At 51.2% G+C, this 18,977-nt stretch overlaps 1 protein-coding gene across 3 annotated transcripts in view; it reads left to right on the forward strand.

Moving 5' to 3' along the window:
* Nucleotides 1-16,487, forward strand: part of TEP1 (telomerase associated protein 1) — a 38,277-nt gene extending 21,790 nt beyond the window's left edge. The window contains exons 20-55 of one of the 3 annotated variants that reach the window (XM_032343154.1): nucleotides 207-327; nucleotides 924-1,048; nucleotides 1,844-1,957; nucleotides 2,052-2,169; nucleotides 2,323-2,517; nucleotides 2,636-2,811; nucleotides 2,909-3,065; nucleotides 3,175-3,354; nucleotides 3,721-3,813; nucleotides 4,077-4,209; nucleotides 4,353-4,503; nucleotides 4,758-4,891; nucleotides 5,110-5,198; nucleotides 5,448-5,562; nucleotides 6,004-6,244; nucleotides 6,439-6,562; nucleotides 7,389-7,513; nucleotides 7,639-7,738; nucleotides 7,949-8,104; nucleotides 8,250-8,462; nucleotides 8,715-8,868; nucleotides 8,973-9,185; nucleotides 9,790-9,950; nucleotides 10,186-10,299; nucleotides 11,270-11,377; nucleotides 11,743-11,875; nucleotides 11,956-12,032; nucleotides 12,135-12,267; nucleotides 12,401-12,537; nucleotides 12,680-12,804; nucleotides 13,853-13,996; nucleotides 14,148-14,247; nucleotides 15,398-15,503; nucleotides 15,608-15,813; nucleotides 15,936-16,040; nucleotides 16,262-16,487. In XM_032343154.1, coding sequence (XP_032199045.1) covers nucleotides 207-327; nucleotides 924-1,048; nucleotides 1,844-1,957; nucleotides 2,052-2,169; nucleotides 2,323-2,517; nucleotides 2,636-2,811; nucleotides 2,909-3,065; nucleotides 3,175-3,354; nucleotides 3,721-3,813; nucleotides 4,077-4,209; nucleotides 4,353-4,503; nucleotides 4,758-4,891; nucleotides 5,110-5,198; nucleotides 5,448-5,562; nucleotides 6,004-6,244; nucleotides 6,439-6,562; nucleotides 7,389-7,513; nucleotides 7,639-7,738; nucleotides 7,949-8,104; nucleotides 8,250-8,462; nucleotides 8,715-8,868; nucleotides 8,973-9,185; nucleotides 9,790-9,950; nucleotides 10,186-10,299; nucleotides 11,270-11,377; nucleotides 11,743-11,875; nucleotides 11,956-12,032; nucleotides 12,135-12,267; nucleotides 12,401-12,537; nucleotides 12,680-12,804; nucleotides 13,853-13,996; nucleotides 14,148-14,247; nucleotides 15,398-15,503; nucleotides 15,608-15,813; nucleotides 15,936-16,040; nucleotides 16,262-16,384 — 4,999 coding nt within the window. In that variant the 3' untranslated portion in view covers nucleotides 16,385-16,487. Of the gene's footprint in view, nucleotides 1-206; nucleotides 328-923; nucleotides 1,049-1,843; nucleotides 1,958-2,051; nucleotides 2,170-2,322; nucleotides 2,518-2,635; nucleotides 2,812-2,908; nucleotides 3,066-3,174; nucleotides 3,355-3,720; nucleotides 3,814-4,076; nucleotides 4,210-4,352; nucleotides 4,504-4,757; nucleotides 4,892-5,109; nucleotides 5,199-5,447; nucleotides 5,563-6,003; nucleotides 6,245-6,438; nucleotides 6,563-7,388; nucleotides 7,514-7,638; nucleotides 7,739-7,948; nucleotides 8,105-8,249; nucleotides 8,463-8,714; nucleotides 8,869-8,972; nucleotides 9,186-9,789; nucleotides 9,951-10,185; nucleotides 10,300-11,269; nucleotides 11,378-11,742; nucleotides 11,876-11,955; nucleotides 12,033-12,134; nucleotides 12,268-12,400; nucleotides 12,599-12,679; nucleotides 12,805-13,852; nucleotides 13,997-14,147; nucleotides 14,248-15,397; nucleotides 15,504-15,607; nucleotides 15,814-15,935; nucleotides 16,041-16,261 lie in introns of those variants that run through there. The other 2 variants (XR_004285756.1, XM_032343155.1) reach the window with 2 other exon arrangements.
* The last annotated feature ends 2,490 nt before the right edge of the window (nucleotides 16,488-18,977 follow it).

An 18,977-nucleotide genomic window follows, 5' to 3' on the forward strand; every position in this document is an offset into this window, starting at 1 on the left:
GAAGGGGAGCCAGGTCAGGGGTGAGGGGCTTGTGTGGTAGAACTGATGTGGGTAGGGTGGAGGTTGCAAGGAGGGCTGAGGGCTTAGGGCAGGGGGAGCTCTTTGGATGCTAACAAGAGCAGCTTGCTTTGGCTTTGAGCCATGGTTCTGCCTTCCTATTTGTACCTGAATTCCCTGATCTGGTGCTTCCATAACCATGTCTGCAGACAACTGGAAGTGTGTCTGGGAGAGGTGGAGAATTCGCAGCTATTTGTGGGGATTCTGGGCTCTCGCTATGGCTACGTTCCTCCCAACTACAACCTCCCTGACCATCCTCACTTCCGCTGGGTAAGGCAGACAGCGGGGCTGGAGCAGGGTCTGGGGAGGAAATGGAGTTTGGGCAGGGGTGGAGAGAAACCCCAGGGTGTCAGGAACCTTGGGACTATGGCCAGGCATCTCCTTGAGAATTGAAGTGAATCCCAGGCAGAAGACTGCACAAGTGGCCAAGTCCTAGATGAGGGGATTCCTTTGAGAAGTATCTTTCAGTTGGCCAAGGGATGCGAGAGGTAAGAGGGAAGGTCTGTTCAGGTTTTGCTGTCAGAGCTGGATTCTGATGTCCCTTTTGTCATTTACAGACTGTGTGACTTTGTGGGACATGGCTTATCGTAATCCAACCTCCACTTCCCCATATATTAAAGAGGACTAGTGGTGTCTATACTGCAGAGTTATTTTGAGAATTAGAAATCTGTTTTTTAAAAATGCTCAACACCTGACAGGCATTCAATAAATGTTAGCTAGTCGCTGTGTTTTATTGGCTTGTATCTGGCAGGAGGGAAGGAGGAACATTACTGAGATGCTGGAGCCCTGGGATCTTGGCAGGTCTCGGGGGATGGGTTAGTGTGACCTGGGACTGAAACCACCTGTCTTCTGCCCTCTCCCCTCAGGCCCAGCAGTACCCTCCAGGCCGCTCTGTGACAGAGATGGAGGTGATGCAGTTCCTGGATCGGGGCCTGCGCCTGCAGCCCTCTGCCCCGGCTCTCATCTACTTCCGGGATGCCAACTTCCTAAGGTACCTGCTGTTGTGTCTGGGGCTCAGCTCAGTGGCCATGTCTTCTCTCCCTGGCATTCAGAGTATAGGACGGGGGAGGCTGGAAGAGCGCATGGGGCTCGGATAGCTGGCCTCACAGCACCACATTAGCTTTGCCTCTGAAGCCAGGAGATTTCTGTTGGGTCCGTTATCAAAGGAACGAGACTAAGACAAAGTGAAAGTTATGCAAAGCCTTATTCTATGCCAAGCATTAGAAGTTAGACTGACTGGCCAGGGGAACGAGGCTGAGACAAAGTGAAAATTATGTAAAGTTTTATTCTATGTCAAGCATTAGAAGTCAGACTGACCAGCCAGGGCCTCCTCCGAAGAGAGTGAACACCCCTTGGTCTTACAGGCTAGTTTTATAGGGCACAACTGCAGACATCTACATATGTGGCTTTGGCTGACTGGATGTCTCCTACCTGTGTATTTTAGTAATGGTTACCTGGAACCGATACTAGTAACTGCTGAGGTGTTTATTAAACAACAAAATGGCCTTGTTTTAGGTATGTGTTTTGGCATCGGTTACCTGGAACCGGTATCAGTAACTGCTGAAGCATTTATTAAACAACAAAATGGCTACCTAGACAACATGGAGTCATTATGGCTAAGTAGGCCCAGGCAGGCCTGAGGGTTTTAACAGGTTTTAACGTGGAATTGGCCCCAACAATCTCCACTTGAGGAGTTTCAGGGAACCACAGCCAGGTCTGATGGTTGGGGGTGAAGAGAGGCTGGGGTCTGAGTGTATACCACTCTTGGGGTCTCTTTGGGGGTCAGCTCTGTACCAGATACATGGAAACCTGACTTTACTTCTGAGTCTGAAGAGGCTGCACATCAGATCTCAGAACTGAAAAGCTTCCTGAGCAGACGGGAAGGGCTTACCTGTCGCAGGTGAGCTGGGGGAGGTAGAGAGCCCCTGCAGGGAGAGATATGGGGAGGGGAACCAGGCCCTGTCTAACTCTGCTTGTGCTCGCTTTGCCCACAGTTACCCTTGTGAGTGGGGGGGTGTGGCAGCTGGCCGACCCTATGCTGGGGGGCTGGAAGAGTTTGGGCAGCTGGTTCTGCAGGACCTGTGGAATATGATCCAGAAGCTTTACCTACAGGTGAGCAGGGGCACCTATGGCCAGGTGAGTGGAGAAGGGAGTGGTCTGGGTAGTTCTGGATGGGAAGTAACTCGGTGGGGCTCTGTGAGTTTTCAGGCCTGGGGGTTCTGGGGCCATAGAAATATTGTCATTTATTGGCCCATATGCCCTCAGCCTAGGGCCCAGCTGGAACAGCCAGTCTCCATCCCAGATGATGACTTGGTCCAGGCCACCTTCCAGCAGCTGCAGAGCCCACCAAGTCCAGCCCGACCGCACCTTCTTCGGGACACAGTGAAGCAGCTAATGCTTCACCGAGAGAAGCTGAGTCTGGTGACTGGGCAGTCGGGACAGGGCAAGACGGCCTTCCTGGTACATAGTCTCAGAGCCCTGGGCAGGAGGAAAGGGGTGCTGTCTGGGCAAAGGAAGTGGGCCACAGGGAGTTGTGCGTGGAAAACATAACCATGTTTTCTCTTTGCTTTCCATGCAGGCATCTCTTGTGTCAGCCCTGCAGGCTCCCAGTGGGGCTAAGGTGGTCCCCTTAGTCTTCTTCCACTTTTCAGGGGCCCGCCCAGACCAGGGTCTTGCCCTCACCCTGCTCAGACGCCTCTGTGCCTATCTGCATAGCCAACTGCAAAAGCCAAGCAGCCTCCCCACCACCTACCGGTGTGTATCCCCCATTAGCCCAGCCTCTTGATGCCATATGATACTACCAGTATGTCTTCCTCTCCTGCTGACCCTAGTCCTTACCCTGCACACACAGGGGCCTAGTATGGGAGCTCCAGCAGAGGCTGCTGCCTGAGTATGCTCAGTCCCTGAAAAGTGGCCAAGCCCTGGTGCTGATCATCGATGGGGCTGACAGGCTGGTGGGTCAGCATGGGCAGCCAGTCTCAGACTGGATCCCAAAGACCCTTCCCCCGGTGAGTGAGAAGGAAGTGGGGTGGGATGCAGTAGTGGGGAAGGGGGCTCTCCAACATTGTCCTGCTCTTTTTCTTTCCACCTCCTTTCCCTTTTGCCCAAATATCACAGAAGGTGCACCTGGTACTGAGCGTGTCTACTGATGCGGTCCTGGTGGAGACCCTTGAGCAGAGCCAAGGTGCCCATGTGGTGGCCCTGGGGCCCCTGGAGCCATCTGCCCGGGCCCGGCTGGTGAGAGAAGAGCTGGCTCTGTACGGGAAACGGCTGGAGGAGTCACCTTTTAACAACCAGGTTGGATGTAGGCCAGGGGTGGTGGGGGTGAGGACCCCGTGCAGCCTGCTCCTTGGTTTCTGAAGGAGCTCTGTGCCAGTGGAAGCTATCAATAACTGGGAATCCTTATAATACCAGCCAGCCTTTTACCCCTGGTGAATGGCCTCCCGGGGCCTGTTCTGATGAGGGAAGGAGTAAGGCTGTGGTTACTGGTTGCGCTAGGCTGAACCATTGGGGGCTTTCCGGAAAGAGGGTCTGGCATAGCACCGGAGGGCAGGGATGGCTGTGTTCTGAGGTGAGGCCATCAGGTGATGCCTGTTGGGGACTCTCAGAGGAGGCACAGCCCTGCTGTCTGCTCCCTGCACTGAGTCCCCTTTGTCTCGTCAGATGTGGCTGCTGCTGGTGAAGCGGGGGTCCTCTCTGCCGCTCTACCTGCGCTTGGTCACCGATCATCTGAGGCTCTACACGCTCTATGAGCAGGTTGGCTGGGGGCGTAAACCCTCACTGCTCATCTTTTCAGTCCTAATCCACTTCCCATTCTTTCGTTTGGCTCCTTTCACCCCTATCCCTCTACTTTTCCTGCCCTCATCCTGTGCCGCCTTGGGGTGGATCTCCCCCATGCTTTCTCTTCTTTTTCTCATCCTTTCCCACAGTTCCTCCTGCTGCCAACTCCCCTCCTTACCATGAAAGCTGCCTCTTCTCCTCCCCCGACTGTCTGAAGCCCAGTCTTCCTCTTCTCCCAGGTGTCTGAGAGACTCCGGACCCTGCCCTCCACTGTCCCGCTGCTGCTGCAGCACATCCTGGGCACCCTGGAGCAAGAACATGGCCCCGACATCCTTCCCCAAGCCTTGGCCACCCTTGAAGCCACATGTAGTGGTCAGTGGTTGGGGTGGCGTGGGAGACGGAATGTGCAGGGGTTAGATGGCATTGGCTCAGTGAGTGGTATGAGGAGGACCGGGTGCCATGGCATGGGTACACTCTGTGGTTTGGTGGGACCTTCAGAGATCTGGGGTTTTTAGGTCTGACCGTGGACCAGTTGCATGGAGTGCTGAGTGCATGGCGGATACTTCCCAGGGGTGCTGAGAGCTGGGAAGAAGCAGTGGCTTCTGGCAACAGTGGGGACCCCTACCCCATGGGCCCATTTGTCTACCTCGTCCAGAGTCTGCGCAGGTACAGCTGCCCCTACTTGGACTCCCACCAATCTCCTGTGCCTTCCTGTCTTTGAGCCCGGGCCCCGTGGGAGCCTTTCTTCATTCCACCCTTCCCTGGATATAGCCCCTGACACCTGTCTCCCAGGCTCCAAATGGGCTGCTTCTCAATTTACCACTCTATGGGATGGGCACGGGAGCCCACAGCTATGCCAGGTGCTCACTGACAGACCTCCTCCCCTCCTCTCCTGCCCTCTCTCCCTCACATGAGAACAGTCTGCTAGGGGAGGGCCCTCTCGAGCGTGCTGGTGCCCGGCTCTGCCTCCCTGCCGGGCCCCTGAGGACAGCAGCTAAATGTCGATATGGGAAGAGGCGGGGGCTGGAGAAGACAGCACACGTCCTCATCGCAGGTGATTTCGGCCTGAACTGGCCCAAACTGACCCCGGGAGACTGAGGGTGGGGCCGATGCCTGGAAGCCAGGACCACCCACTGGTCCTCCCATTCGGCTAGCGCCCTCACCTGCCACCCCAGTGGGTGGATGGCTTTTGCTGTGACCTGTGCCATGCAATCTTTGGAGCTGCTTCAGGACCGAGCTTGTCTCACTGTCTACTCTGACCCACACCTGCAGCTCAGCTCTGGAAGACCTGTGACCCTGATGCCTCAGGCACCTTCCGAAGTTGCCTTCCTGAGGCCCTGGCAGATCTGCCTTACCACCTGGTTAGTCTCCAGATCCCATAGGCACCTTCTCCCAGGCAACTGCTTTGACTATTCTGAGACCCCACTCCCCCTTGACCACCACTACCGCTACCCCTCTCTACCTTTCTCCATCCAGTTTTCCTGCCCTCTTCCTCCATGTCCTTTGTCCCAGCTCCTAGGTCGAGGTCCTGGCTGCACAGAGTCTAAAACTAGATTCTTCCTTCTCACCTGCCTCTTCACATCCTAACGAGTCCCATCCAATCTTCCCAGCTCCAGAGCGGGAACCGTGGCCTTCTTGCAAAATTCCTCACCAATCTCCATGTGGTGGCTGCACACCTGGAACTGGGTCTGGTTTCTCGGCTCCTGGAGGCCCATGCCCTCTACGGTAAGATAAGTCAGTGGCTTCTCTGAGATACGGGCCTCCTCGGTGTGTTCACAGGGGGTGTGCTGGGGGGTGGGGGGCGGGAGGTATAATGCAAAGAACAGTTAAATTTCTATTCCAGGCCGAAAAGGCCAAGAGGGTAAGGAGGTGATTTTCAGGGGATCTTCTGCCCCGATCTCTTAGATCAAAGGTTCTCAAACTTTATTTAACAGGCCTAAAATTACCTGGAAATGTTGTTCAAATTACAGATCTCTGGGTTCCCGGATTCTGGTTCCCTAGGTCCAGAGTGGGGCCTAAGGCTTTGTACTTTTAACGGGTCTTCCTGATGTAGGGCCAGAAGGCTTCAAGACTTAACATTTTGACACATCATATGACTATATTCGGTACTGGGGTTAATGGGGCTATGGGCTGGCTCCCCAGTGATGCTCCGCATCTTTCCCACAGCTTCCTCTGTCCCTGAAGATGAGCAAAGTCTTCCTGAGGCTGAGACTGCCATGTTTCACACGTTCCTGAGGCAGCAAGCTCCTGTCCTCAGCCAGTACCCCCTGCTCCTGCCCCAGCAGGCAGCCAACCAGCCCCTGGACTCACCTCTTTGCCACCAGGCCCCACAGCTTTTCCAGCGATGGCGCCCCCAGCACACGCTACGATGGCTTAATAAACCCCACACCGTGGAGGGCCAGCAGAAGTAAGGTCCATGGCCCCGGGTACTGGGAAGCCTGTCAGAGAGCAAGCCACAGCCCTTTCTGAAACTAGAGAAGAAAGACAGACCAGAGTCACAAAGGAGGAGGGGACTCAGGCACAGGAATGCAAGTGTGAATTCCTGGCCCCTTCCTTCTCTGAAATCCTGGTTTCCTCCCTTTCTTCCCATTCTTTATCTAGCTCCAGCCTATCTCTGGCAGTTTCCTCATCCCCCACAGCGGTGGCCCTCTCCCCCAGTGGGCAAAGAGCTGCTGTTGGCACTGGCAACGGGATGGTTTACTTGTTGGACCTGAGAACCTGGCAGGTATGACACTCAAGGTGGGCAGAGTTTGCCTCTAGAAAAAGCCTCACAAACTGTCCTGAAGACCTCAGCAAGCCAGCCCCGTCTGTTATCACCCTGTTTGATTCAGCAACTTGCGTTTCCCTCACATAAAATCAAAGGCTTGGTATTAAATCAGTCACACCTGCCAAATATTTGCTGCATACCTTTCCATTCAGGGCTGTACTAAGGCTGTACTGTACTAAGCATCTCCAGGTACATACCTGTCTTTGCCTACCAAATGGCCATTTTGTTGAAAGAGAAGACATACAAGGTGAAAAGGAACCAAAACATAACTGAATAATATAGACGAGCGGAGTGAGTTGGATACCTCCGGGAGAACACGGGACAGGCAAGAGCACACATTCCAGTTGAGTAAAAGGCACAGGGGAGAATGTTTCCAGGAAACTTCTGGGAATGATTGCAGCAGAGGGTGCTTGAAGGAAGGTAACAGCAGATTAGGCTGGAGAAGTGGGTCCCACAGCCATAGCCACTCCCTTTCTCTGCCTCCCACCCATATCAGCTCCCACTGCCATATATGTATATATGTGTGCATACATACACAAACCCCTCAGAATCTTCTGTGACTTGGGGATGCATATGGGGTTGGGCATAGGGGAGATGTGGCACCACTTGAACCGAGGCTTGGCCCACATCTGGAGTGGGGCCCAAAGCTCCTGATGTGGGGCCAGAGAGCCACCCTTTCTCTATCCCTTCTTGCCTTGGCCTCCTTTTTGGTTGGAGCTTGGAGTGGCTGGACACTGGGGGTCAGGGGAATGTTCTGAGCATGCTTCCCTGCTCGTTCTCATAGGAGGAGAAGTCTTTGGTGAGTGGCTGTGATGGGGTCTCCTCTTGCTCATTCCTCTCGGATGGTGCCCTCTTTCTTACTGCCTTTGATGGGCTTCTGGAGCTCTGGGACCTGCAGCAAGGTTGTCGGTAAGGGACCCCTCCCCCATGTCTTGGAGTGAGAGTCTTCCCTGATTGTCAGAAGCCCTCAGGGCAGGAGAAAGAGGAGGGAGGCCAGGGGCTCCCAGAAGCCTAACTTTGTCTCCCTGGGCTAGGGTGCTCCAGACCAGTGCTCACCAGTATCAAATCACTGGCTGCTGCCTAAGCCCAGACCGTCGGCTGCTGGCCACCGTGTGTCTAGGGGGATGCCTAAAGGTAATGACCAAGGGGCAGTGGTAGTCAAAGTGGCCCTAAATGCAAGTCATCCCCGCAAGTTGTTCTCTTAGTGTGGCTTGGCCTGGGGGAGACTTTTCCTGGTGCCTGGGGGAGGCTGAGGGCAGGGGGCTGGACAAGATGGCCTCTGGGCTTGAGAGGCTTAGGTATCTGTACTCAGCACCTAGTTTTCTCCCTTTCTTTCTCCTTCAGCTGTGGGACACAGTCCGTGGGCAGCTGGCCTTCCAGCACACATGTCCCCGGCCTCTGAACTGCGTTGCTTTCCACCCAGAGGGGCAGGTGATGGCTGTGGGCAGCTGGGCTGGCAGCTTCAGCTTCTTCCATGTGGACGGGCTCAAAGCTGCCAAGGTGAGAATTCCTGCGTAGCTCTGGGGCAGGAAGGCCAAGAGGGCAGGAGTGGAAGATACGGGATTATGGACATCCACATTCTGTTTCACTTTGGGCTTGTTTTGAGGGCAGGTCCCCACATTTCTGTTTCTACTTCCTTGGGTAGGAACTGGGAGCCCCAGGAGCCTCTGTCCGTACCTTGGTGTTCAATGCGCCTGGGCGGGTTGTGGCTGTGGGTCGGCTGGACAGCACGGTAGAACTGTGGTCCTGGCATGAGGGGGCCCGGCTCGCTGTCTTCCCGGCCCACCACGGCATTGTGGCTGCTGCCCTCTTCCTGCGCGCTGGGCGCCAGTTACTGACGGCCGGAGAGGATGGCAAGGTCAGGTGGCAGAGGCTGGTGGTGGGTTAGGAGGAGGGGGGAGGGCAGGGGTATTTGGGTGAGGGTGGAGCCTTTGTTGGGGACACTGTGGAGGGGCTTCGCTGGTGCAAGCTACAGGGAGAGGGGTGCAGTGTATGCATGGGCTGCTTTCTGAGAGGGGAGCCCTTTAGGGAGGAGGAGGACTTTAATGGGGCTGGCTCTTGCTCTGGGGGTAGAAGTGTTGTATCTTTAAGTCCTGTTCTTGGCCCTCAGGTTCAGGTGTGGTCTGGATCTCTGGGTCAGCCCCGGGGGTGCCTGGGTTCCCTTTCTCTCTCTCCTGCCCTCTCTGTGGCTCTCAGCCTGGATGGTGATCAGGTGGCCGTTGGGTACCGAGCAGATGGCATCAGGATCTACAAAATTGCTTCAGGTGCTGAAGAGAGAGGGGATGGGGTGTTCGAGCCTTTGGAAAGAACCTCCCCACCCTGAATTCCCTTTCCCAGTGTCTCACTCTGCTTTTTCCTCATACTCCAGGTTCCCAGGGGGCTCAGTGTCAGGCAGTAGATGTGGCAGTGTCTGCACTGGTCTGGCTAAGCCCTGAGGTGTTGGTGAGTGGTGCAGAAGATGGGTCCCTGCAAGGCTGGACTCTGAAAGGAGGTTCCCTTCAGTCCCTCTGGCTCTTGTCCAGGTACCAGAAGCCCGTGTTGGGGCTGGCCACCTCCAAAGAACTCTTGGCTTCTGCCTCAGGTACTGCTGGGCATTGGGCAGCTTCCTTTCAAATATGCTTGTGCCTTCCCTCAATTTATATGTGTATGTGTATAGGAAACACACACACACACACATATAATTATCTTTAAAACTTTCAAAGTACTTGTAAATGCACTTCTCTTGCATCATCAACCTACACTGTTTCTTCTTGTTTTCTAACCCTGATTCTGGGACCTCTGTTAATTGCTGGAATCCTCTGAGTTTCTGCCCAGGGGTCTCAGACTTTGCTGTGTATGGGGATGGGTTTCCCTTAGGAGGAGGAGAGAGATGTTGAGGTGAAAATGTAGAATGGTCTTAGTCCTCTCCAGGTAGGAGACTTGGTCCAAGTGATAGTGGAAGAGGAGAAGAGGAGGGTCCGAGGTGTAGCATGGAGTTGGGCAGCTGAAGAGCCAGAGTTGGGAGTGCCTGGTGTTCCTGTCTTGTGACCTCATACAATGACTGACCCTTGTCACTCGGGTACTCCATAGCCTGTGACTCACTGCCATTGGACATCACCCTCATCCAGCATGCTTGCCTTTGTCTTTGGGGTCCTGTCTCACGTCCTCTTTCAGGGAATCTTTCTTTCTCCCTCTTTCCAATGCAGAAGATTTCACAGTGCGGCTCTGGCCAAGGCAGTTGCTGACACTGGCACAGACAGTAGAAGACTTTCCCCGTGACACTGAGCTCCGGAAACATGAGGGTCCTGTGAGCTGTTGTAGCTTCAGCACCGATGGAGGCAGGCTGGCTACCGGGGGCAGGGACCGGGTGAGCCGCGGGCTCCCTCCTTGAGCCCACAGCCCCTCTGAGTCTTGGACTCCTCAACAGTCCATTTCCCATGGCTCCCGAGGCATTTTGCTTTACCACACCCCCTAGGCCACCTCTTTCTACCACCCCTTCCCTAATATTCCCTACTCCTTTAAACTTTCTTGCCGGAAATGGCCCTGATGTTCCTAACTCCCTCCTCTGGTCCTGACTGCTCCCTGTCTTGGGACCTATCCAGAATCTCTTCTGCTGGGATGTGCGGATGCCCAGAGCCCCTGTTCTGATTTGCTCCTTCTCTGCCTGTCACCGTGACTGGGTCACTGGCTGTGCCTGGACCAGAGACAACCTACTGGTAAGGGAAGGGGTGGGGGTGGGACAGAGCCCAGCAGGGTTCCTGGGGGAGGACCACATGGCCCAAGTCATCCTGCTTCCAACACCTGTTTATAATAATAGTAATAGCTGACATTTATTGAGCAAGTATGTGCCAGGAATTGAACTAAGCTCTTCATACATCTTGCCTCATTTAGTCTTTACAACTCCGTGTGAAGTAGACAGTACTATCTCTATTTCACAGATGAGGATCTTGAGCTCAGATAGATTAAAGAACATTTCAAGGTCGTATAAGTGATGAGGCTGAAGCACTAATCATAAGAGAGCCCTGATTCTTAATAAGAACACAGAACTGTCTCCCCAAAGGCTTAGGGTACCTATCCCTGCAGTGAGAGGATACTGCTGTATTTTCTTTGGTCCTAAGGCAAAAAACAAAAACAAAAACAAACCCCTAAGATTATGCATTTAAGGTTGGTGAAGCCTAGTTTTCCCATGCACAGTTCCCACACTTGTTCTCAGGAAGAGATGAGAAAGGAGTGAGAATCAGTTGACTAGAATTGTCACAGACTGCTCTCTGCCCCTGCCTGCTGGGCAGCTGCATCTTTCCTTGGTATTGCAGGCTGTTCACCTTTGTCTGGTTTGTTGACTGACATTTTGTGAATAACAGGGACAACAGCCACTATGTATTCAGTGTTCAGTACGTACCAGGCAGCCCTTCGTGTAGGTGCAGGTACATCAGCCCCGCAGCAGTCACAGCAAATAGTGACACTGTTACTATCCTTGTTGACTGGATGACAATCCCAAGGCGCAGAGAGACGAACTTGCCACAGGTCACAAAGTAAAGGATGGTGGACCTTGGAACTGAACCCAGCACAGCCAATGTTCTTAATCACCAACCTTAATGCCCACCCCACCCTGTGCCCGCGTTGTCAATGTACAAAAATGCTGGAGGCATGCTGCTAATCCCACTCCTCTGACCTCTGACTGTGCAGGTCTCCTGCTCCAGTGATGGCTCTGTGGGGCTGTGGGACCCAGGACAGCAACAGCAGCTTGGCCACTTCCTAGGTCATCAGAGTGCCGTGAGCGCCGTGGTGGCCGTGGTGAGGAGGTGGCAGAGAACTCACTGGGGGCCCTGGGAAGGCTAAGGAGGCTTTGGGAGATGGGTGCATTGGGTATCTAATCTCAAAGGCAAAAGAAGTATAAAGAATGAGATACTCGGGCCTGAATTAGAGCAGGATGAGGGTATTGAGATGGAGGGTTGGTGTGAGGGGAGGAAGAGGGCAGCTCAGTGTCTGAACTGTGTGCAGGATTGCAGTCCTGAGCCACCCAGCCTGTGTCCCCAAGTTCTCCACACTCTTGGACATCTCCTAGGCCTTTAGTCCTCAGCCCTCACCTCTGTGGTAGGAGGCATACTCCTCTCGTCCTGCTCGGTGCGATTCTGGTCTGATCCTGTGCTCTGGAATAGGAAGAACATGTGGTGTCTGTGGGCCGAGATGGAACACTGAAAGTGTGGGACCATCAGGGTGTGGAGCTGACGAGCATCCCTGCTCACTCAGGACCTATCAGCCACTGTGCGGCTGCCCTCGAGCCCCGGGCAGGTAAGGAAATGCCAGTTCCCTTTTCCTCCCTTCCCCCCTGCTTTTCCCCTTCTTCTGACTTCATCTCTGTGCCTTCTCAGCTGGGCAGCCTGGGTCAGAGCTTCTAGTGGTGACTGTTGGACTGGATGGGGCCACACGGTTGTGGCATCCGCTCTTGGTGAGTTCCCTGAAAGGACTGGGGTGGATGGAGTGGAGAGGGCAGAGCAGGACAACTATGACGCTGAGCCCCTGCTTTCCCACCTCCGTCCTTTCCTCCTAGGTGTTTCAGACACACACGCTCCTGGGACACAGTGGCCCAATCAGTGCAGCTGCAGTTTCAGACACCTCAGGCCTCCTGTTGACCACCTCAGAGGATGGTTCTGTACGGCTCTGGCAGGTACCCGAGGAAGCAGGTGAGAAGGCATGGAGAGAGGCAGTATAGAGAGGGGTGTGTTAGTGGGACCATGAAGGTCAAGGGTGGCCTGATATCTCCTTGTGTCCCAGGAGTGGTCCAGCTTCTAATGCATCACCTACTTCCTTCTCCAGATGACACATACACACCCAGGAGTCCTGTAGCCATCACTGCTGTGGCCTGGGCCCCCGATGGTTCTGTGGCAGCATCTGGGAATCGAACTGGGGAACTAACTTTGTGGCATGAAGCTAAGGCTGTGGCCACAGCACAGGTGAATTGGATCAACCTCGGTGCTTGTCTGTGTGACTTCTGCCCCAGCTGTACATGTACTGGTGTGCGTAGGTGGCTGGGAGGGAATGAGGGTTAACCCTGGCTCTTCAGGAATACTGAGATGAACATGTCATGCTCCCCAGGCTCCAGGCCACATCAATGCTCTGGTGTGGTACTCGGCACATACCTTGATTGTTCTCAGTGCTAATGAAAAGGTCAGTGAGTGGCACGTGGACCTGCAGGAGGGTTCAACATCCAGAAATTTCAGGTGAGATGGGGCAGCTGGGTCAATGTGATATGTCGATGGTCTCCTTATAGATTTTGTGCAAATCACTCCACCCCTACTTCTGAACTAGGTCAATAGGATGTTAGTAAGTGGGAAAAAGTCCTTGGGAAATTGTTTTGGCTCCCCTTCATGTCAACTTAAATAGTTATCAAGTGTCTACTTTAGGCTAAGCTCTGAGCCAGGCTGTGTGAACCAGATTGAAATTACCTTTTAATTTAGGAAGCACAGTAGAGGAATATGCACTGAAGTCAACCACCGGCAACAGGCAGAGTGATTAGTGCTATAAGGAAGAGATCTATAATTCCCAGAATTTGAGAAATTTATAGTTTACAAAAGAGTTGCTATTTGAGGTTGGGCTTTAAGGGTGAGTAGGAGTTCTCTGGACCCTTAAGGGAAGGAAATGGTGTTTCAGTAGTATTAACAAAAGGCAAGGAGGCATGAGAGTGCATGGTATATTCTGGCACAGCTGAGACGTTGGGTTCTTGGGGAGAGTGCTGGTGGGGGGTTTGGGGAATTGGATTGAAAAGATAAACTGGGGGAAGGCTGTAGAGGGCACAGTGTCAAGGATTTTGAGAATAGTTAGCTGCAGTTTAGGAAGAGGACTCCAGTGGCATTATGCAAGATGGGTAGTAGTAGAGAGATACTACAGGCAGAGAGGCCACCTTCACAGCAGTTGCTCTAGTCCAGGGAAGACATAGTGTGGGCCCCGAGCCAGACAGTGGGATGAGAAGGAGGGATAGAGATTTAGGCAGGTATTGGCAAGTAGAATCCACAGTGCTTATTAATCAGTTGGAGGTCAGGAGGGAAGGAAGAGACAAGAAGCCAAGAGATGCCTCATTTGAGCAGGTAAGGGGATGGTGATGATGAATACTGATATAAGAAAAACACAAAGAGGAAGAGAATTTGTAGGGAAAGTAATTGATCGCATTCTGTACTTCTCTCCTGAGGAATTCATGGGGAGCCAAGGAGCCTGAGAGAGGTGAACTAAAATAGGGTCTCTCTTTGTCCTTGTACCTTTTTTGAGTTGCAGTCTTCACCTGAACCGAGTTCTGCAGGAGGACTTAGGGTTCCTGACAGGTGTGGCCCTAGCTCCAGACGGTCACTCCCTCATCTTGGCCGATGCGGGTTTGCGGTTACAGTGCATGAAACCAGGGGAGGCTCCTTCTGAAATCTGGTAGGATTCAAAAAGCTGTTTCCGCTCAGGCTACAGAAAAAGGAAAAGTGGGTTAGTGGTTACCCTGAACTTGGGTCTAACTTAGAACAAAACCCTGGGGTCTTACAGAGAGATGTTCATGGGTTCAGCCTCTTTCTTTCTTATAAACCAGGAGCTGCCGCTATTCGGAAGGTGCTATGTTGTTGTCCACCCATCAGGACTATGGTGTGTTTGTCCTGCAGTCACTGGAAACTAGAGGCCTTTATCTCTTAGTAAGTCTGATTTGAGTGTGTTAAAACATTTGTCCACGACCAACACTTTTAAAACCTTGGGGCCATGGTTGAGGATAAGAGGAGGGTAAAGGCATTGGTTCCAAATTCCCCTCTCTTCCTTCAACTGGAGTGGCTCTACTTCAGAGCGTTCTATAGTGGGTTTCAGCTTCCCTGTAATATTTTACTGATACAAAAAAGGATTCCAGTGTTTAAAAAAAAAAAAATCACAGGAAACCATCAATGTAGGAGTTTTCTTAATTGCTTTTTTTCTCATGTCTCTCTTGTCTTGTCACTGTGAGTACTAGTGTCTGGAACAATACAGACATATCTCATAGACATGACATCGGGTGAAAGAAGTCAGACACAAAAGAGTACATACTACATGCTTTCATTCACATAAAGTTAAAGAACAAATGGAACTAATTTACGGTGACAAAACTCAGAATATTGTTAGCTCTGGTATTGACTGGGAAGGGTCACGAAGGCAAGTTTCTAGGGTGACGGAAATGTTCTACATGTTGACTTGGGCAATGATTGCACGGATGTATACATATGCAGAAGTTCCTTGAGATGTACATTTAAGATTCGTGCACTTAGGGATGCCTGGCTGGCTCAGTTGGTTAAGGCTCTGCCTACGGCTGTGGTCATGATCCTGGGATCCTGGGATGGAGTCCTTGGCTCCTTGCTCAGTGGGGAGCCTGCTTCTTTCTCTGCCTGCTGCTCCCACTGCTTGTGTGTTTTCTCTCTCTGTCTTGCTCTCACACAATAAATAAATAAAATCTTAAAAAAAAAAAAAAAAAAGCGTTCACGCTCTTTACGATGTCTAAATCACAGTTAAGAAAGTCCTGACCAGGGATGCCTGAGTGGCTCAGTCAGTGAAGCTGCTGACTTCGGTTCAGGTCATGATCCCAGGATCCTGCGATCAAGTCCCGAATTGGGCTTCTTGTCCAGAGGAGAGCCTGCTTCTCTCTCTCCCTCTGCCTGCCCCTCTGCCTGCTTGTGCTCTCTCTCTGACAAATAAGTAAATAAAATCTTAAAAAAAAAAAAAAAAAAAAAAGTGCTGACTAGCCCAGAGCCTAAAACAGTTGCTTTGGCTGTATAGTGTCAAGTGCTATGAGTAGGCTGAACAAAATGAGCCATCCTTTCACAGAGGCAAAAGGAGTCAGGAGAGTTTCAAGAGAGCCTCGAGTTTGAGCCAAACCTGGAGAATCCTACTGGGACCTACGTGTTGGTAACCCAAGCCAAACCGGAATCTGGTGAGTGGGATGGGAGGACCCACGGGTCTGGAGATGCCTTGTAGGTGACGGTGGGTCCTATGAAGCCAGAAACCTAGCTCTAACCTCTGTCCTTGAAATGGCAGAGTCCTCATTTTTGTGTGCCAGCTCTGATGGGTTGCTGTGGAAACTCGCCAAGTGCACCCCTGAAGGAGAATGGGAGACAAGCAACCTCTGGCAGAAAACAGAAATGCCTGAAACCCCAACTCCAGAGACGGCCCCATCTGTGCAAGACAGCAGCACAGATAGCTGGTCCCCACCCTCACAGCTGAGGACTCAGCAGCGTAGAAAGGTGAGTTAGAGGCATGGGTCACAAATAGAGGGGAGGAGGCCTTCTGTCTGACAGGTGGATGCTTCCTTGGCAAAGGGAGGCCCACTGAAAGCTCAGCACATCACTTCTCCTTCCCCTCCAAGATTCACTCGGGCTCGGTCACAGCCCTCCATGTCCTGCCTGGGTTGCTGGTGACAGCTTCAAAGGACAGAGATGTTAAGCTGTGGGAGAGACCCAGTATGCAGCTGGTAAGTGTGTATGTGTGCAAGGAGGGCTAAAAGAACATCACAGAGGGAAAACTTGGGCAAAGAATGTACAAAAGATCAAAATTCTGTTTTCTTCTATCCTTGCTATCATGTGCAACTAACCTATTTCTAAATAAAAGGCATTAATGTGAGAGAAAAATGAGTTAGTAAGGAGGCCCTAGGCTTGTATCCTTCACCTCCCCATCTTTTGTTCCTCTTTGTAGCTGGGTCTATTCCAGTGTGAAGCGGCTGTGAGCTGCCTGGAACCTTGGCTGGGCCCCGACTCTACCCTGAAGCTTGCAGTGGGAGACACACTGGGCAACGTGTACTTTCTCTCCTGGGAGTAAAGATGCCCCACCCACTTGTGCTTGAGATGCAAAGCCGGAAGACACCAGTGGCTCCTTTCTTGATTCAATTTTTAAAATAAAGTGTCAGAAAATCTCCAGTGCAGTCTGCCTGTGTTCTCATGTGGATGTGGATCAGAGGAATATGGATGTCCTGATTTAACATTAGTCCTTACTAGAACTGCAAGAAAGGGAACCAGTTCTTTCATAGATATTCTTTGAAATCAGGCTTTAGAAGTCTTGTGTCACTTGCTGGTCCGAGGGTCCTGAGATGCCGTTCCTGGCAGGGGGAGGAATGAGTGATGTTGGCCGGCACTTAGTTTGAACAGAGAGCTGAAGACATCTCAGTCAAGAAAGATTAAGAAAAGGAGGAGTGAGTTGAAAGTGCCCCCCAGTCAGGGCATTTAGAGAGAAACATTATGTTCCTCCCACAGAAGCTGCCTCTTCTGTGCGGAACTGACTGCCCAGATGAGAAGTGAGAAGCTAGGCCGCTGAGTGGAATGGGACTCCTGGCTTTCACAGCCACTGACTAGGCAGCAGCAGCCACTTGACTTGCACATATTTGTCAGTAATAGTAATTTGCATTCTTGGAAGAAACCCCAAAAGTGTAGCTCTCAAATTGAAGTTCATGAAGATTAAAACAAATGGAGAGATGGAACAATCCTACCCATGGACTCACCATGGACTGTGATCCTTTTAAGTTCTAAAACCTTGTTTTCCTATAGTTTTATCTTATGGGAGAGGAAGTTTCCTGAGACTCTTTCTAAGAGTTAGGGAAAAGTTCAAGGTCTTCTATGTCCCAAAGCTCAAGGATTCGTATATGAGAAGCCAGGCTTACAAGATTTTGTTCTAAGTTGGTAGGGTTTTCTCAGAGAACTATCACTGCACTCTGATTAGAAATGAGTTTTGACGGGTGCCTGGGTGGCTCAGTTGGTTAAGCGACTCTCTTTAGCTCAGGTCATGATCCCGGAGTACCTGGGATCAAGCCCCATATTGAGCTCCCAGCTCCATGGGAGTCTGCTTCTCCCTCTGACCTCCCCTCTCATGCTCTCTCTCACTCTCTCTCTCTCTCAAATAAATAAATAAAATCTTAAAAAAAAAAAGAGAGAGAGAAAGAAATTAATTTTGAGGAACTGGGGAGTTGAGGGGTACTGAGTTTTGTTCTTACTTTGCCCTGATTCCAGGTTTTTGTGGACAGATCATCTGAGAGACTTTCCCCTTATTTCTACTAGTGCCCCATGGTCTCCCTCAGCTGGAGGATAAAGATATAAGAAATTCCATCAACTGATGTTTTAATCATGGGTCATGCTTCTATCTTCTCTCATGTGTCTCATGCAAGGGCTCTAAAAGTACCTTCTAGACCACCTCCTCCACATACCTTGTGACCAGAATCTAAATTAAGGTTATTTGAAATTTATTATTTATAATACTACCCAGAAATGCTACAGAGAACCATGGCACAGCATCATCCTGAAAGTTGCTGGTTTCAGTCTTTTGCTTTTTGCTCTCCTGAGAGCATGGGCCAAGGACAGGAGGAAGCCCTAGACGTCTGTCTTCCAAGCTCTAAAAATTCTACAAAAGCACCCCATCCAAGGCTGGAGGATGGGGATGGAGAAAGTTAAGAAAAGGCTAACTTGACCTTTGCTCAGTAGACTCAGCCTTGTTGGCCAGGCCCGCCTGAGGTATTTTTGTCTTTCTTACCTTATAGGTGTACAGCAAGGTCATAGTATAATTGCTATGAGTGACAATAAGAGACTCTGGGTAACTGTAAACATGTGCCCAAGGGAGTTGAAGGGAAAATTAATTTAGGTAATTTATTTTATTTTATTTTATTTTTAAGATTTTATTTATTTATTTATTTGACACAGAGAGACGGCAAGAGAGGGAACACAAGCAGGAGGAGTGATAGAGGGAGAAGCGGGCTTCCCTCTGAGCAGAGAGCCCAATACAAAGCTCAATCCCAGGACCCTGGGATCATGACCTGAGTTGAGGGCAGCTGCTTAATGACTGAGCCACCCAGGTGCCCCTAATTTAGATAGTTTAAACATTTTGAGTTTTTTTTTGTTTGTTTGTTTGTTTTTAAAGATTTTATTGTATTTATTTGACGAGAGATAAGAGTCAGAGAGCACAGTTGTGGGGGAGTCCGGGGATGGCAGAGGGAGAGGGAGAAGCAGGCTCTTCGCTGAGCAGGGAGCCCCAAATGGGGCTTAATCCCAGGACCCTGGGATCATGAAGTGAGCCAAAGGCAGATGCTCAACTGACTGAACCACCCAGGTGTCCCAATTTTGATCACTTTATTTTTCTTTTACTGTTATTTTTCCATTCTCTGTTAGAAGCAAGTCATTAAACCCAGCCCCCACTTAAAAGGAGAGAGACTAAACCTCCTGGAGGGAGAATTACCAAAGAATTTATGCTCCTATGTTAAAATCACCATAGTAATCAGTAAATCTTGAAGTAGGTTTTTGAAACTATGAAAGTTATCCTGTTCCACTAATTTTAGCATCCGTCCGTTGATCCTGACTATAGCAATTATTACTGTGATTTTTTTTTTTTTTTTTAGAAAGAGTGTGTTGGGGGCGTTTGGGGGAGGGTGCAG

The sequence above is a fragment of the Mustela erminea genome, chromosome 5 (genome assembly GCF_009829155.1).
Source record: "Mustela erminea isolate mMusErm1 chromosome 5, mMusErm1.Pri, whole genome shotgun sequence".
Lineage (NCBI taxonomy): Eukaryota > Metazoa > Chordata > Mammalia > Carnivora > Mustelidae > Mustela > Mustela erminea.